At 39.9% G+C, this 19,214-nt stretch overlaps 1 protein-coding gene across 2 annotated transcripts in view; it reads left to right on the forward strand.

The window, feature by feature from the left end:
• The window catches only part of fbxo2 (F-box protein 2), a 53,035-nt gene that overhangs the window by 5,463 nt on the left and 28,358 nt on the right, over positions 1–19,214 (forward strand). Inside the window, exons 2-3 of one of the 2 annotated variants that reach the window (XM_034167413.1) lie at positions 4,025–4,030; positions 17,953–18,009. In XM_034167413.1, coding sequence (XP_034023304.1) covers positions 17,973–18,009 — 37 coding nt within the window. In that variant the 5' untranslated portion in view covers positions 4,025–4,030; positions 17,953–17,972. Of the gene's footprint in view, positions 1–4,024; positions 4,031–17,948; positions 18,010–19,214 lie in introns of both variants that reach the window. The other variant, XM_034167412.1, reaches the window with a different exon arrangement.

A 19,214-nucleotide genomic window follows, 5' to 3' on the forward strand; every position in this document is an offset into this window, starting at 1 on the left:
TGGAGTGTGAGATCGATAGACGGATCAGTGCAGCGTCTGCAGTGATGCGGTTGCTGTATTGGACCATCGTGGTGAAGAGAGAGCTGAGTAGGGGGGCAAAGCTCTCGATTTACCAATCGATCTATGTTCCGATCCTCACCTATGGTCATGACATTTGGCTCATGACCGAAAGAACGAGATCGCGGGTACAAGCGGCCGAGATGAGTTTCCTCCGCAGGGTGGCTGGGCGCTCCCTTAGAGATAGGGTGAGGAGCTCGGTCACTCGGGAGGAGCTCGGAGTGGAGCCACTGCTCCTCCACGTCGAAAGGAGTCAGTTGAGGTGGCTCAGGCATCTTTTCCGGATGCCCCCTGGATGCCTTGCTGGAGAGGTGTTCCGGGCACGTCCCATTGGGAGGAGGCCCCGGGGAAGACCCAGGACACGCTGGAAGGATTACATCTCTCGACTGGCTTGGGAACACCTTGGGGTTCCCCCGGAGGAGCTGGGGGAGGTGTGTGTGGATCGGGAGGTCTGGCCGGCTTTGCTTGAGCTGCTGCCCCCGCGATCCGACTCCGGATAAAGCAGAACAAAATGGATGGATGAATGGATCATGTACATCAGTTTTCACACTTTTTCTCAGTACTTTGTTGATGCACCTTTGGCAGCAATTACAACCTCAAGTCTTCTTGAATATGATGCCACAAGCTTGGTGCACCTATCTTTGGGCGTTTTTGCAGATTCCTCTTTGCATCACCTCTCAAGCTGCATCAAGTTGGATGGGGAGCATCGGTGCACAGCCATTTTCAGATCTCTCCAGACATGTTCAATCAGATTCAGGTCTGGGCTATGGCTGGGCAAGGACATTCACAGAGTTGTCCTGAAGCCATTCCTGCTTTCCTACTGAAAGATGAACTGTCGCCCCCAGTCAGAGGTCAAGAGCGCTCTGGAGCAGGTTTTCATCTGGAATGTCTCTGTACATTGCTGCATTCATCTTTCCCTCAATCCTGACTAGTCTTCCAGTTCCTGTTGCTGAAAGGCGGACTCATCCATTATCCAGGCAGAAGTCACCGAAGTGGTTAGAAAGCTCCTCAGTGGCAAGGCTCCTGGGGTGGATGAAGTCCATCCTGAGTACCTTAAGTCTCTTGATGTTGTGGGACTGTCCTGGCTGACACGCCTCTGCAACATCGCGTGGCGATCAGGGACAGTGCCTCTGGATTGGCAGACCGGGGTGGTGGTCCCTCTGTTTAAGAAGGGGGACCGGAAGGTGTGTTCCAACTATAGGGGGATCACACTCCTCAGCCTCCCTGGTAAGGTCTATTCCAGAGTACTGGAGAGGAGAATTCAACCAACATCCCCACAGCATGATGCTGCCACCACCTTGCTTCACTGTAGAGATGGTGCTTGGTTTCCTCCAAACCTGACATCTGGCATTCACACCAAAGAGTTCAATCTTTGTCTCATCAAACAAAGTCCTTCAGTTCTTCAGGTGCCTTTTGGCAAACTCCAGGTGTGCTGCCATGTGCCTTTTACTAAGGAGGGGCTTCCATCTGGCCACTCTACCATACAGGCCTGATTGGTGGATTGCTGCAGATATGGTTGTCGTATGTTCTCCTCTCTCCACAGAAAAATGCTGGAGCTCTACCAGAGTGACCATCAGGTTCTTGGTCACCTCCGTGACTAAGGCCCGTCTCCCCCGATTGCTCAGTTTAGACAGGCAGCCAGCCCTAGGAAGATCCGAACTTCTTCCATTTACAGATGATGGAGGCCACTGTGCTCATTAAGACCTTAAAGCAGCACAAATGTTTTTGTAGCCTTCCCCAGATTTGTGCCTCTAGACAGTCTTGTCTCGGAGGTCTACAGACAATTCCTTTGACTTCATGCTTGGTTTGTGTTCTGACATGCACTGTCAACTGTGGTACCTTATATGTAGACAGATGTGCGTCTTTCCAAATCGTGTCCAGTCAACTGACTTTACCACATGTGGACTCCAATTAAGCTGAAGAAACATCTCAAGGATGATCAGTGGAAAGTGGAAACAGGATGCACCTGAGCTCAATTTTGATCTGTGAATAGATGCGTTTACGGTGTCAAATCTCATGTGTAATCACGTTCTCACTGGGGAGGCTGAGATTCCGTTGTCAGTGTAAACAAGCATTTGCAGGTGGTGTTTGGAGAAGCAACAAGCAACGTGTTTGCAACATTGCGTTGTTATGGAGATGAGTTCAACCAAAGTATGTATTTAGGTGTTTAACTAAGATAATCGTGAGTCTTTAATGTGAGTTTTATTTTAAAAAAAAAAAAGCGTGTTGCTGTTCGTGTAGCATTAGGGTTGCATGTCGGGAACTGGTTCTTTTCGGTTATCCTTAAGAAATGATTCGATCCATCAACATCAATAGCCTTTTTGCTTAACGATTCCCTTATCGGTCCTTCAGAGTGGCCGTTGTTTTTGGGGGTGTTTGTCAGGAAAATGATCATTTCTCTACACTGATTATAGACCCTGCAGCGGGTCTGTATAATCAACCATTTCTGCAGCGCGGCTTTGCTTTGAACCTTGAACCAATGAAGCAGTGCTTCGATCTTCAATCTGCTGCTTCATGGTTCTTTGTTTTATTTCACTTTATCTTAATTTTTACCCGCGAAAACCCTAAAGAGCATATGTCTGCGAGTAATATTTACATTTTTATGTTAAACCGACCTGTTATGGTCTTCTGAAACAGTTGTTAGATGTATTTTGTAACTTAAAAACGGGACCGATGCTAACACGTTAGCATGTCTATGGCATTTTCAATCTTAAAGTTAGCATTAAGCTGAGCCATTATCAAGCCTCCCTCCCCAGCACGCAAAGGATTCTGGGATACTCTAAACCCATGAATACTTATGTACCTGTAATTTCTTATTTTATTTTTAATTAATAATTTGGAAAAATCTTTCCTGTATGTAAAATATTTTTTCACATTGTCATTATGGGATATAGTGTGTAGAGTTTTGAGGCATGGGTGGTGCCAAGGGGGCGCCAGGGGGTGCTCAAGTTCCCCCTGGATTTGTCATAGCACCCCCAAGAAAATAATTCCTCATTTATTTTGATTTAATTTCATCCCATGTTTTTAAGACCTTGTCCACACAGAAACTAAACCTTTGTGACACAATCTTTTTCTTTGTCATTTTCAAAAAGTATTCCATTCAAGAAATATCTCTATTCTCACAAATTCAGTGAAACTGTGTGAAAATGCTGTAGTACATATGCCAGGCCTGTATGTGGAGCTGTAATGCTTCTACAAAAAATAGAGAAAAAGACGTGGGGCTAACAACAAAAGCTAAAACTTTAGAAGACGGCTCATAGATTAAATAAAGTCTTTTAATCTGACCTGTTGCGAGGGTTCTTCATCAAAAAAGAAGTCCCTCAGCATCTGTCTGCTCTGGGGAGTTTCTCAGCTGGAGGACACCAACACTTTGTCCCATCAACAAGAAGAAGAAGAAGAAAAAAAATGCTAAATTAGACTTCTTAAATTACACTGTTAACAACATGTTACAGAGGCAGGGCGATGACATCATCCTTTCAGTTTTTCACAGTAAGACACTTAAGGCATTTTCAGATTTATGTGAGTAGATAAATATTCCACTCATAAAAGAAAATAAACATTCAACAGAACTGATTGTTTTACCCAAGATGAGTGTAATGTGATGTTCAATGACATCATGTTCAAGAATGTCATGATAATAATAATAATAATAATAAATTTCATTTATAATGCACCTTTCATTCATAAAAATCTTAAAGTGCTACAGGGAAAAAAAACAAGGATGAATTAAAGAATAAAAAATAAATAAATCTTAAGATAAAAACAGTCACCAGAATATAATAAATCCAAAATAAAATAGAATAAAAAGACTAAGATGCAACAGATACAAATTATTCAATCAATCAATCAATTTTTTTTATATAGCGCCAAATCACAACAAACAGTTGCCCCAAGGCGCTTTATATTGTAAGGCAAGGCCATACAATAATTATGTAAAACCCCGACGGTCAAAACGACCCCCTGTGAGCAAACACTTGGCTACAGTGGGAAGGAAAAACTCCCTTTTAACAGGAAGAAACCTCCAGCAGAACCAGGCTCAGGGAGGGGCAGTCTTCTGCTGGGACTGGTTGGGGCTGAGGGAGAGAACCAGGAAAAAGACATGCTGTGGAGGGGAGCAGAGATCGATCACTAATGATTAAATGCAGAGTGGTGCATACAGAGCAAAAAGAGAAAGAAACAGTGCATCATGGGAACCCCCCAGCAGTCTACGTCTGTAGCAGCATAACTAAGGGATGGTTTAGGGTCACCTGATCCAGCCCTAACTATAAGCTTTAGCAAAAAGGAAAGTTTTAAGCCTAATCTTAAAAGTAGAGAGGGTGTCTGTCTCCCTGATCTGAATTGGGAGCTGGTTCCACAGGAGAGGAGCCTGAAAGCTGAAGGCTCTGCCTCCCATTCTACTCTTACAAACCCTAGGAACTACAAGTAAGCCTGCAGTCTGAGAGCGAAGCGCTCTATTGGGGTGATATGGTACTACGAGGTCCCTAAGATAAGATGGGACCTGATTATTCAAAACCTTATAAGTAAGAAGAAGAATTTTAAATTCTATTCTAGAATTAACAGGAAGCCAATGAAGAGAGGCCAATATGGGTGAGATATGCTCTCTCCTTCTAGTCCCCGTCAGTACTCTAGCTGCAGCATTTTGAATTAACTGAAGGCTTTTTAGGGAACTTTTAGGACAACCTGATAATAATGAATTACAATAGTCCAGCCTAGAGGAAATAAATGCATGAATTAGTTTTTCAGCATCACTCTGAGACAAGACCTTTCTGATTTTAGAGATATTGCGTAAATGCAAAAAAGCAGTCCTACATATTTGTTTAATATGCGCTTTGAATGACATATCCTGATCAAAAATGACTCCAAGATTTCTCACAGTATTACTAGAGGTCAGGGTAATGCCATCCAGAGTAAGGATCTGGTTAGACACCATGTTTCTAAGATTTGTGGGGCCAAGTACAATAACTTCAGATTTATCTGAGTTTAAAAGCAGGAAATTAGAGGTCATCCATGTCTTTATGTCTGTAAGACAATCCTGCAGTTTAGCTAATTGGTGTGTGTCCTCTGGCTTCATGGATAGATAAAGCTGGGTATCATCTGCGTAACAATGAAAATTTAAGCAATACCGTCTAATAATACTGCCTAAGGGAAGCATGTATAAAGTGAATAAAATTGGTCCTAGCACAGAACCTTGTGGAACTCCATAATTAACTTTAGTCTGTGAAGAAGATTCCCCATTTACATGAACAAATTGTAATCTATTAGACAAATATGATTCAAACCACCGCAGCGCAGTGCCTTTAATACCTATGGCATGCTCTAATCTCTGTAATAAAATTTTATGGTCAACAGTATCAAAAGCAGCACTGAGGTCTAACAGAACAAGCACAGAGATGAGTCCACTGTCCGAGGCCATAAGATCATTTGTAACCTTCACTAATGCTGTTTCTGTACTATGATGAATTCTAAAACCTGACTGAAACTCTTCAAATAGACCATTCCTCTGCAGATGATCAGTTAGCTGTTTTACAACTACCCTTTCAAGAATTTTTGAGAGAAAAGGAAGGTTGGAGATTGGCCTATAATTAGCTAAGATAGCTGGGTCAAGTGATGGCTTTGTAAGTAATGGTTTAATTACTGCCACCTTAAAAGCCTGTGGTACATAGCCAACTAACAAAGATAGATTGATCATATTTAAGATCGAAGCATTAAATAATGGTAGGGCTTCCTTGAGCAGCCTGGTAGGAATGGGGTCTAATAAACATGTTGATGGTTTGGATGAAGTAACTAATGAAAATAACTCAGACAGAACAATCGGAGAGAAAGAGTCTAACCAAATACCGGCATCACTGAAAGCAGCCAAAGATAACGATACGTCTTTGGGATGGTTATGAGTAATTTTTTCTCTAATAGTTAAAATTTTGTTGTTCATTGAAATTGGCATTCCAGTATACATGACCCATCCCCTCTTTGTGTGAAGAGCCCTGGGCCCTCTGATGGGAGTGTGTGTGATATATATCCATTGCAGACGGTATGAACACAAGATATTTCTTGTTTTGTGTAGCCATCTTCATTTCATTTATTACACTCATACAGTGCTGTTGCTACGGCCGGCATGCCGATACCCAGATAGAGGCTTCATATTGGCTGCTCCGGGTCTCTGTAGAAAACTGACAGTCTGATATGCTGCTAAACATTTCAGATTCAGCAGTGATAAAGATTATTAATTTCATGATGCTGTGGTCACTTCTGAAATTTGACCTGTTTGGTGTTTTGAAATAAGAGGGGGTTGGAAGGTTTTTTCTGCTGCTCTAGTGTTAGTGTGGAACTAACCTCCAAACTGCTCACACCACCACATGCACAATGGCCGTTACGGTAGGGGAAGCCGGGGCACAGTGGATCAGAAATGTTGTTTTGTGGCAGCGTAAACACGTCATCATGCATAGGTTTAGGTCATTCTATCGTGGATACAGCAAGTTATTGTTTATAAGGTTGTGTTATTTATTTCTCCCCAAGTGTAATTTACAGGTGTTTAAAATTGATTTTTAAAAATTTGGATTCACTGTGCCCCGGACACTAATTTACGGGGCACAGTGAATCAACTTAGAATATAAGGGTGATTCTTTAACTACGGGCACTATTGGCCTTGTAAATGTAATTTCCACCACACCATTGCCTTACAATATAAAGCGCCTTGGGGCAACTGTTTGTTGTGATTTGGGGCTATATACATGTGCTCTGATGTCACTGTTTATCTCCATAGAAACTACCTAAACAGTCTTTCATACAAACTGTTTAAAGGGACATTACAGTGTTGTGGTGGAAATTACGGCAATAGTGTGGGACAACTACATTTTGTTTAAACAAATCACAACAGTTGTATGACATTGAATACCCCAATTATGTTTTGATTATTTTACTGATATTTTATTCAGAGATATTTTAAAACATTACAAAAAACATTTCTTTACCATTCATTTTTATCATTGAAGATCAAAAGTCTGGGTGTGGGACAAGCACAAAACGGCAATATTTGCATATAATGATGCTGAAAAAAGGTGAAAAAGTCATCATAGACTACTAGAACAAATTTCTTAAAACACTTTCATTGTAAAGATAACTATAAAAGTGTGAAATTTCCCCTTTTTTCTGTTTTTCATACAATATGATCAAAGGACATAATAAGTGCCCGTAGTCTAAGAATCACCCATAATGACAAAAGTTCAAGTTTATTCAGTTCAAGGAAAAGAACTTTGCAACAAAATAAAACAAAAAAATAAATAAAACAAAATAAATGAAACTGATTTCTCAGCCAGTCAACCCATGCAACTGAAAGGATGTAGGTAGAACCAAAGCTTATATGTATAAACCTACCGCCTTTTACCTCAGCAACTTTTACTTATCACGACAAAACCAAAGCAAAACAAAGTGAGCAGAACAGCAAAACACAGACATCTTAAAATAATCAATAAACTCAAATTCCTCATCATATCCACACCAATAACAGCACACATCCCATAATAAAATATATACGTATATACAAAATCAATAACATAATTGTCCATACTTTAGCGAACAGCTATATAGTCCTTCAAACAGTAATTGTATTTTCAGAGAATTTAGACAATTTTCACATATTCAAAAAGCATCAGTTCCTTATATTGGCATTTAAACTGATTGACATTTGGACATCGCTTGAGTTCCTTTGCTAGATTATTCCATATTTTAGGGCCACAAGTAGAAACACATTTTAGTGATAATTTATTAATATCAAACCATCTCTAACTTTATCATTCTAGTATGTAAATCGGACAATAATTTCTGCAGATTTTCTCCTGAACAAAACAGGGTTGTATCATCTGCAAACAGAACTGCCTTAAACAGATCCAAAACTTTACATAAATCATTAATGTACAGAATAAATAATTTTTGTCCCAAAACAGAACCCTGAGCAAGCCCACAAATGATGTCCGGATACAATGAGCAGCAATCCCCAAGTTTAACAAACTTTTTCTGGTTTTGTAAGTAATTTTTAATCCAGTTAAAAGCCACTCCTCTGATCCCATACAGTTCCATCTTTTGAAATATTTTGTGATCTATTGTATCAAAAGCCTTTCTAAGGTCAATAAATAAAACTATTACTATTTCCCTTTGGTCCACATGACTACTGATCTCTTCTACTGAATTGAGCAGAGCCAGTGTAGTGGACCTACCTGCTCTAAAACCATATTGACTTTCATCCAGCAAGTTATGTCGTTCTATAAATTGATCCAATCTGCTATTGTAAAGCTTTTCCAATAACTTAGGAAATTGTGACAATAGAGACACAGGCCTGTAATTTGTAAAAAGATGTTTACTGCCAGATTTAAATAAAGGAATCACTTTTGCCACTTTCATACTGTTTGGAAGAATTCCAGTTTGAAATTATTTATTAAATATTTATGCTAATGGAAATTTCAGTAATTATTTGCTTTACTAAAGACATATGTACATCATTATGATCCATTGACCTTTTACTTTTACATGTACTAACTACCTTAATAATTTCCCTTTCATCTACTGGACCAAGAAACGTGTGTGGATTTCTGTCATTTCTGGATTTTTGTAATTGATGATTTTCCCATGGGCTGTGTGGAATTTCAGCTGCCAAAGCTGGCCCAACATTAGCAAAGAGTTTATTGAAACTATCCACTTGACTCATATCATATTCGTCTTTGTTCTTATACATAAAATATGTTGGATAGTTATTTGATTTGGATTTATTTGTTATAATAGTGTTCAATATTTTCCATGTCTCCTTTATGTTGTTTTTATTGTCATTTAGTATTTTTCCAAAGTATGATTTTTTTTTTTTTACAATTCCGCATGATAGTGGTAATTTATTTTTATAGTCCTTATATTTAATCTCTGCCTCTCTTGATTTAGTTTTAATGAATTCTCTGTATAGCATTTTTTTTTTTCTTGCAAGCCTTTTGAAGACCTTTAGTTATCCATGGATGAGCTTTCATTTGTTCTTATTACTATACTGTATAACTGGACAATTTTTGTTGTATATATTGAGAAATATGTTTTCAAATTCTGAATATGCCAAGTTAGCATCCTGTTTTGCGTAAATGGGATTCCAGTTCTGTAGACGTAAATCTTGTTTTAAGGCAGTGATAGCTTCTTCAGATTCCAAATGCTTACAATATTGTATTTTCCTACTACATTTTTTATTTAAGTTCAGATCAATTATTGTAAAAATTGGTAAATGGTCACTGATATCATTGATTAATAAGCCACTTAGTGTTTTGATATCAGTATCATTCGTAAATGTATTGTCAATGAGAGTACCTGAATGTGAAGTTATTCTTGAAGGTCTAGTGATTTTTGGATATAAATTTAAACTGTACATAGTATTAATGAAATCCTCTGTCACTTTATGCTGATGCGGACACATGATTATAAAAATTTCTTCAAAATGATTAAATATATGCTGATGCATATACAAACTATAATCCAGCAAACCAGCTATGTAATGTGTGAGTGTCTTATATAGTGATATAAGTCCTTTAGAAACTATTATAAATACAACTGTCATCATTTCTGTTCAAAAGTGAAAACAGCTGTTTATATACACAAATTATAGAAATAATTAATGGAAAATAAATGTATAAGCCTCAACAAGTAATATTTGTCATCCACTTGATACTGGGGCTTAGTAAATCAATTTCTAGACTGATTCACTGTGCCCCGATTCACTGTGCCCCGGGTGCATGTGACACACAAGTCATGTTAACAAATAACTGAGTCTGGAGAAGACATAACACATGCTCATCAGTTGGACAGGGTAGTCTTCTAACTAATAACAAATTTTTGGGCCACCTTTCCTCTGTTGTGAGAAATAAATACAAAGACACTGACATCCACAAAATTTACTTTTGATAGGGAAAAACTGACTTTACTTGCCACTTAGTTTTACCCTTAATGTGTCCAAAAACAAAACAGTAATTTATAAGGGGGATGTCTTTATGCATAAAAATATGGCATAACTGCTCCAAATATATATGTAGTTTTGCAGATGTAGCTACTGATTCACTGTGCCCTGTGATTCACCGTGCCCCGGTTTCCCCTAAACATATAAAGTAAACGTGTCTAATATCAGATTGTTCTGGGGAAATTGGTGAGAAAAAATCCTTTCAAAAAGCCCCATCTTGCTATGTTAAAAGAAAAGCTGAAATACGATCAGAATCCACATTCAGATCTTAATTTACTTCCTATATGATTAATCATTACAACCATATTTTAGAATGTCTATTCATGTTGAGAGACAAACACACAGTGATTACCTTATTGGACCAGATAATGTGGATAACCTCCAACACTAACTTCATTCACTGGGCCAACACAATGTCCTCTGTTATTTTTCTGCTTCCTGACTGATTGTTAATGACACCTGCTATTCACGATTACAGAGGGTGGATTTTGTCCCGTGTGCTGTACTGTGAGGAACCAGACAGGGTATTGTGGAACTGATCTGGCCCAGACAAATGTGCTGCTCCATTTTTAATCTCTGCAACCCTGTTGGGTCCAACAGTGTGTGCACTGAAAGGAAGCAGAGGAGCTTTTCTTTTATATTTTACTGTCAGATTTCACAAATATCAGACATCAGTGGTGTAACGAGCCAAGACCAGGTCCTAATGCAGGATTGTTAAGGCCCCCGAACGAGTATGGAGTTAAATTTGTGTCATTAATACTTGCAAATGCACAGAGGGTAATTTACAAATATCTCTTGATTTGTACGTTCGTGGACACAGCTAACCAAAAGGTTAGCTTCAATAAACATTAATCCGATAACTGAAAAATTATCTTTTATGATGCTAAACCAATAAACTGCTAAAAAAAAAAAATTATCTTTATTACAGATAACCGATAACTTTTAGTATTGATTTGGATGCGGCCACATCAGATTACACTGTCGGCTTCCAATAAACCAGTTTCACTTTAAGCGCCGCAAAGGCTGCTGGGTAAATTCATGGATGACAAACACAAAAAGAACACATGAAAAATGAATGAATAAAAAATAAAACCCCAAACACTGTCATCATCTTTCAAAAGCAGTAAAACACAGTATTAGAAGTCAGTTTATGTATACACCATCATTTACAAACTAAAACCTGCTGCTTTTTTTCACACACTTTGAACCCTGCGGCTTAAACAACCGAAATACGTCCATTAATGCATTGACTGGCAGAGTAAAACACACGTAGTAAATATAAATTCTTACCTCTTAGTTTCAGTGGGATTTATGAAGAAAATAATCCACATAAAGCCTCCTGAATCCAAAATGGTGTCTGAAATGGCAAAGAAAAGTCCCTCTGTAACACAGTTGCACCATGAGATCTCCTCTCTCCCACCGAGTCTTGGCAATTAAATTATCCAGTCAGCCACAATGAAATAAAATAATGTTAAAATTGAACCTGAAAATTGAACTGAACCTGAAAATGTGATGTGATAGAGGAAATCTGCGCTCAGATTTGGATTCAGCACCCAAAAATTACCCTAAATCAATTCTCAAAATCCATGCAAGAGTTTTTTTTTTTTTTTGGCCATTGTGATCTTACATATAAAATGCATACAGTGGGGTAAAAAAGTATTTGGTCAGCCTCTGATTGTGCAAGTTCTCCTACTTAGAAAGATAAGAGAGGTCTGTAATTTTCAACATAGGTACACTTCAACTGTAAGAGACAAAATGAGAAAAAAATCCAGGAAATCACATTGTAGGATTTTTAAAGAATTTATTTGTAAATTATGGTGGAAAATAAGTATTTGGTCAACAACAAAAGTTCAACTCAGTACTTTGTAACATAATCTTTGTTGGCAATGACAGAGGTCAAATGTTTCCTGTAAGTCTTCACCAGGTTTGCACACACTGTAGCTGGTATTTTGGCCCATTCCTCCATGCAGATCTCCTCTAGCACTGGGAGGTCCAAGCTTTTCTCTTCTACCTGTAAAGCCCATGGAGAGTCAAATGACCCCAAGATCCCCCATGGAGAGCTACTTCTGTTATGTAAACAAGGAAGTCTCAGAACACCTCAGGGGAGGGGCTGACTTGGCTAGCCACATTCTTGTGTTTGCATATTTGCTGTCTGTGTGTTTACCAAAAACCAATGCCAGAGCAATTGTGCGACTGTTTGATGTGCTGTCTGCGACAGGTGTACTTGTGGCAAATGCAGAAAAGACCTTCCATGGCAGTGTGGGGACTGTTAGTCATTGTGAGTGACTGTAACCTGTACCTATTGTATATATTTTGGTTTTCTGGTGTGATTTTTGGTACATTTTGGTACATTTCAATAAAATCTAGAAAATAAAGTTTTCTTTTGGTGTGTTTTTTGGTACATTTCAATACAATTCAGAAAACAAAATTTCATCTCTCCCCCAGGGTAAAGTTATTTATCCACCTAAGCACAAGTCAGCCCCTCCCCTGAGGTGTTCTGAGACTTCCTTGTTTACATAACAGAAGTAGCTCTCCACAGGGGATCTTGGGGTCATTTGACTCTCCTGTGGACCTTAGAGGTAGATTGGTCATTTGACCAGTCCTTGGCCTTCTGAGTGCTAGAGCAGTGATGTTTTGGGGCTGTTGCTGAGCAACACGGACTTTCAACTCCCTCAACAAATTTTCTATGCGGTTGAGGTCTGGAGACTGGCTTGACCACTCCAGGATCTTGAAATGCTTTTTACAGAGCCACTCCTTTGTTGCCTAAGTGGTGTGTTTGGGATCATTGTCATGCTGGAAGACCCAGCCACGTTGCAGCTTCAATACTCTCACTTGATGGAAGAAGGTTTTGGTTTAAAATCTCACGATACATGGCCACGTTCACTCTTCCCTTAACACGGATCAGTCATCTTGTCCCCTTTGCAGAAAAACAGCTCCAAAGCATGATGTTTCCACCCCCATGCTTCACAGTAGATATGGTGTTCTTGGAATGCAACTCAGTATTCTTCTTCCTCCAAACACAACATGTTGAGCTTCTCCTAAAATGTTCTATTTTGATTTCATCAGACCACATGATATTCTCCCAATCCTTTTCTGGATCATCCATATGCTCTCTGGCAAACTTCAGACAGGCCTGGACATGTACTGACTTAATCAGGGGGACATGCCTGGCACTGCAGGATTTGAGTCGCTCTCTGCATAGTGTGTAGCCTTTGTTACTTTGGTCCCAGCTCTCTGCAGGTCGTTCATCAGGTCCCTCCGTGTAGTTCTAGGATTTTTGTTCACCGTTCTCATGATCATTTTGACCCCCGGGATGACATCTTGCGTGGAGCCCCAGATCGAGGGAGATTATCAGTGGTTGTATGTCTTCCATTTTCTTACAATTGCTCCCAAAGTTGATTTATTCACACCAACCTGCTTGACTATTGTAGATTCACTCTTCCCAGCCTGGTGCACATCTACAATTTTCTTCCTGGTGTCCTTCGACAGCTCTTTGGTCTTGGCCATGGTTGACTTTGGAGTCTGACTATTTGAGGCTGTGGACAGGTGTCTTTTATACAGATAATGCATTCCAACAGGTGCCATTAATACAGGTAACAAGTGGAGGACAGAAGAGCTTCTTAAAGAAGAAGTTACAGGTCTGTGAGAGCCAGAAATCTTGCTTGATGTGGGTGACCAAACACTTATTTTCCACCATAATTTACAAATAAATTCTTTAAAAATCCTACAATGTGATTTTCTGGATTTTTTTTTTTTTTTTGTCTCATAATTGAAGTGTACCTATGATGAAAATTACAGACCTCTCTCATCTTTCTAAGTAGGAGAACTTGCACAATCAGGAGCTGACTAAGTACTTTTTGGCCTTACTGTAGGTGTGGATGCGCACCCACCCCCAACACATATTCTCCTCACAATGCCCCCCCCCTTACACACACAGGCAACTCCCACACAGCACCCCCCCCCCACATGTCCCACACACACAAAAACCCCCATCCACACACACCTCCACATGCATACATAACCCAGGTACCCTCTATAGCACATGGCTGTGGATATCATTACAGTAACAGTATGTGTTGACAGGTTATTATTGGGTGATGTGACATCCTAACTTTAACCCTAATAGCCCAAATAACCCAAATCTTTCAGTGATACATGAACTGAAAGAATAATAACGATAATAATAACGAGGAGTTAACAGCGTCACAGAACATCATTTACAGCGGCTGACATAAGCATAGCCCCAAGATTTAGGGTTACAGCTGCCGTTGCCACCCTTTGCTGTCCGTATCAAGTTCAAGTCACTAATATTTGCCTATGCATTTACACATGAGCAAGACGCGTTACGAATGTCATTTTTCTGTCATTCGTGACACATTCCTGACATTCTTAACGTGACTTAACGCATCTGAATAGATTTCTTAATAGTGCGTGTTGGTGCGTGATATTCTTGATATTCGTGGAGCATGTTTTTCCACGAATGTCACACACCACCCTCATTTCGTCTCACGTCGTGGAGGTCGCAACTGAGCGCATTGATCCGTCTTGATGAATAGTGATCCTTAATAGAACGTGACAAAGTTTGTAGTGGTTCCTGTGATGGTTCTTGGAGCCCAAACTGTCACGTGTTATTACGAAGTGACACGAAAACTGTCAAGTTTTGACACGACTTGTAACGCAGTGTTACATTTCACTGCACGCACGACGAATCAGTTTTCTGTCACGTGCGCACAATTAAACTCGGCTCCACAGCGTTCAGTTTGATGCAGGATGCCGAAGAGTAACAGTGATGCGAAGTCAGCCAAGTGTCGTTCCACAGTTCCTGCTGAAGCTCCTCAGGACGCTCCTGCAGGTGTTCCACCTGCTGTTGTAACCGATGAACGGGAGAACGAGTCTGAGCCAGAGGAACCAGAGGAGCGAGAGGAGACTCACGTGCAGCCAGACATCTCTGCACCTCCTCCAGTCTGGCGGAGGAAGAAGCGTGCGCACAATTAAACCCTGCTGCACCACATTCAGTTTGATTGCTGACACCAAGTCGGCTAAAAGTCTCATTTCAGTGCTCCTCAGCGCGCTCCTGCAGGTGTTCCACCTGCTGCATGTACCTGATGTTTGGGAAAATGCGCGAGACGTGAGCCGCATGAAGCCACACATCTGGCTCTGTCCGTCTCCTCCTCCTCCTCTCTGCGCCACTCCATGGCACAGAGCCCAACTACGCATGCAGTCACAAAGTTCTTCTGAAAAACTGGAGCGATCTGAATTCGGTTGGATGAATATGGGTGTGTATGTGGAGACAATTCACCTCGTTCACAATGTGACAGAACTTAACAATGTGGTGTACTGTGGTGACCCTGAACAAATGGGAGCAGCCACAAGTATCAGGGCGTGGCATAAACCAGGTAAACACATATGTAAACTCCCACAGCAGGTGCAATTTAAATCAGGTTTAATCGTAGCAACAGGCAGGGATTTGGTACACAGGTGGTCCAGCAGCGAACCTAAGGTACAGACAGGCGTAAGGCTGAAGCTTGGTTGAACAAACATGCTGAGGTCAAAATACAGGGCGTGGTGGCAATCAGAGACAAAGATGTGGTCTACGACAAAACAAGGTCAAATACAGGCAGGCTGATCAAAAGGCAAAACAAGACAGGATGTGAGGGCTGGAAAGTGAAATACATTCAACAATCTGGCAGGGCGGGGACTGTGCGACTGTGAGGGTTTTAATAGTGGCTGACTAATTAGGGCATGGAATGAGGAACAGGTGTGCTGAATGCTGTGTGAAGTGTGCTGAATGTAGAGTGAAGTGATGAAAGACAAAGACACATGAGCATGTGCAAGAGTGGAGTGGCTGAAAACACAGAGCAGACAGAGACAAAGAGACAGTGGCAGGTGCAGTGATGTGGAGTGGGAACACATGATTCAAAACCCTAAGACAGAATACAATGCAACTATGAACAGGAGCAGGACAGAGCATGAACATGAGAACTAAAAGTGGACCAAAATATAATACAAATGAAAGACTATACGAGAACTGAAAACAAAACCCAACATTATAGCATAACTGAAATCACAAATGCAATGAGCAAAATAAACAAGTGATAAACTAATGCTCAAAAACATAAACCGGCTGAACAAAACTACAACGGAACTGAGCAATGACAAAAGTATGAAAAGTAACAAAGAAACAAAGTGGCAAAGCAAACTCAAACAGAGGATAAACGCAACTGGTGACTATAGAATAGAGCAGTAAAGAAAACAAGATAACTGATGAACAGAAAATGTTGTAAGATAGATAATAACAAAAACCTGTGACTAAAGCCTAATACAATAAATGTGATGAACAGAAATAAACTAAAACTAAAGTAAATTAAGGGACCAAGAGTGAAAGCAAACAATAAAGCAAAACTAAAATATGTGGCAAAGAAAACATACACAGAGAATAAATGAAACAAAACCAATCATAATTGAATTGAATTGAATTGTCATTTTATCCATGACAAGACATGGATAAAACACAGGCTCAGAATACAAACACGGATATGAGTCCATACCTATGACAGATGGCCCTAAAAGGCCCTAAATGGCTGTATCATGACAACAAGTTTGCCTATGAAGTGACCACTTGGGTAGAAATCTATCTACTTTGGATTGTCTTGTGTGTAGGGATGGCATTGACAGATGCCCTTTTGAGGAGGAGTGCATCAGCTGAAGAGTGACACAGGCCTTCACAAGAGCATTTGACTATTCCCCTTTGCACCGTCACATGGTGGAACAAACTACCACATATTACTGAAACAAGGGTGTCCCTCTCTATCTTCTAGAATTCAAGAAGCTCTTGAAAACCCAGTTCTTCTGGTAATACCTCATCTCTTAACATTTACAAAAACCCTGACACACCCAGCTCACATTTATCATGTACTTCTTTCTCTCTTCCCTTCATTCCTTACATGTTTGTACTGTTATGTAGTGAACTGCATACGTATGGAAATGGTTATGCTGAGGTCTCCTTTAAACTGTGCAGATAATATTATACAAATAATGAATGTTTATGTTTATATTTCATGAGGTGAAAGCTGGAACATATTTGTTGTTCCGACCTGGGTCGGTGCTTGTGCGTGCGTGTACTACAGAAAAAAGACTGTGTACATCCTCAGTACAGCGAAAAAAAAAAAATCACGTCAGAAATTAGTCCAGCTTTTCATTCAAATGTCCTGCTAACAGCCTCCAGACAGCGCAGTGGATTTGTTTTGTGTGTGTGTGTGCATGCATGCATGCACACATGTGCGCGCTTGTGTGTGCGCGCTCGTGTGTGTGTCTGTGTGCGCAGAATGCAATAGTACCAAACATATGGAACCAAATTTGCACTCTAAATAGAACCAGATTGCAGTCTAAATGCAGTGCAATACCAATGGGACGAATAATGCATGTCATGTGACATACAAAGCACCAATCAAATGACAACGATCCACTCAGCCGTTATATAATGATGGTTATGCTGATGTTCACCTTTGAAATGTAGCTTGATAGTGATTCCTGACTTGGAAGTTGCTTTGGATATAAGCGTCAGCTAAATCAGTTTACTGTAATGCGACATAATGTAAAAATATATAACAACATATAATTTCATTATAAAGTAAAGATAAATGGTTTTCAGTCACTGATATAACAGAGAAAATAAGCAAATTGTCATCTTACAAAAGCTAATAATACAAAGAATGGGATTTTGAATGGAAGACATTACCTGAGCAGTTGGTTCTTTTCTGTGAATGAAGACAGTCATTGGCCAATGATGATGATGACGTGCACGTTTTAAACAGCTGTGTCAGATAATGGCAGTTGATCAGTGTGTCTAAACTGTCTGATGAATGCTGCAGCAGAGACGATCAGATGTAGTGAGATGTTTTCTGTTTTTCATACACAGGTCTTCCCTACGTGCACTGTAAGCATGGCCCGAAACCTGCTGAAGAACCCCAGTGGGCAAGGTAAGTTGCAGTAAACTGGAAGGTTCTTATTGGAGCACTGTTTAAAAAAAATGAAGAAAAACCCTTAGCTTTAAAAGTTAATGTTCAGGCAGCCTTATGATTTTAAGTTGACTGAATGTGGAAAAAAGTTGGTATCTTCTATAATGAGTTGCAACACAATGTCACATCTTTTGATGTCACAGTCATGACTGACTGATGAACTATGAACATGTGCTGAGTGATGCACCTGTTGAAAATGCATCTTGAAGAGGAAAACCTTTTAGCAGTGTCGCCACAGTTACTTTGAAAAGTTACTTTATTAGTTACTTTACACAGTTGAGCCCTGGTCAGATCAAATAATAAAGCCATGAATAATGAGTCACATATGGATTTGTCTGAAATTTCAGTGATTATTCCAATGATGAGCCACAAAATTGATGTTCTGCTGAAGGAACTGCAGGAAATCGATGTTAAAAAAGCCGACAAGTATTTCTCAGAGTGGAATCTGCTCTGTTGCAGGTAGCCTGTCCTGGACCTCTAACAGCCTCATACTCACCACTAACATACAGTAGTGTTCAGAATAATAGTAGTGCTATGTGACTAAAAAGATTAATCCAGGTTTTGAGTATATTTCTTATTGCTACATGGGAAACAAGGTACCAGTAGATTCAGTAGATTCTCAAAAATCCAACAAGACCAAGCATTCATGATATGCACACTCTTAAGGCTATGAAATTGGGCTATTACAACCCCTGGCAATAATTATGGAATCACCGGCCTCAGAAGATGTTCATTCAGTTGTTTAATTTTGTAGAAAAAAAGCAGATCACAGACATGACACAAAACTAAAGTCAAAGTAAACTAAGTGGACTGACATGAATCATGGCTCCAACACAAGAGATGTCAATTGAAACAAAGGAGAGGATTATCAAACTCTTAAAAGAGGGTAAATCATCACGCAATGTTGCAAAAGATGTTGGTTGTTCACAGTCAGCTGTGTCTAAACTCTGGACCAAATACAAACAACATGGGAAGGTTGTTAAAGGCAAACATACTAGTAGACCAAGGAAGACATCAAAGCATCAAGACAGAAAACTTAAAGCAGTATGTCTCAAAAATCGAAAATACACAACAAAACAAATGAGGAACGAATGGGAGGAAACTGGAGTCCACGTCTGGTACCGAACTGTAAGAAACCACCTAAAGGAAATGGGATTTACATACAG

The sequence above is a fragment of the Thalassophryne amazonica genome, chromosome 3 (genome assembly GCF_902500255.1).
Source record: "Thalassophryne amazonica chromosome 3, fThaAma1.1, whole genome shotgun sequence".
Taxonomy (NCBI): domain Eukaryota; kingdom Metazoa; phylum Chordata; class Actinopteri; order Batrachoidiformes; family Batrachoididae; genus Thalassophryne; species Thalassophryne amazonica.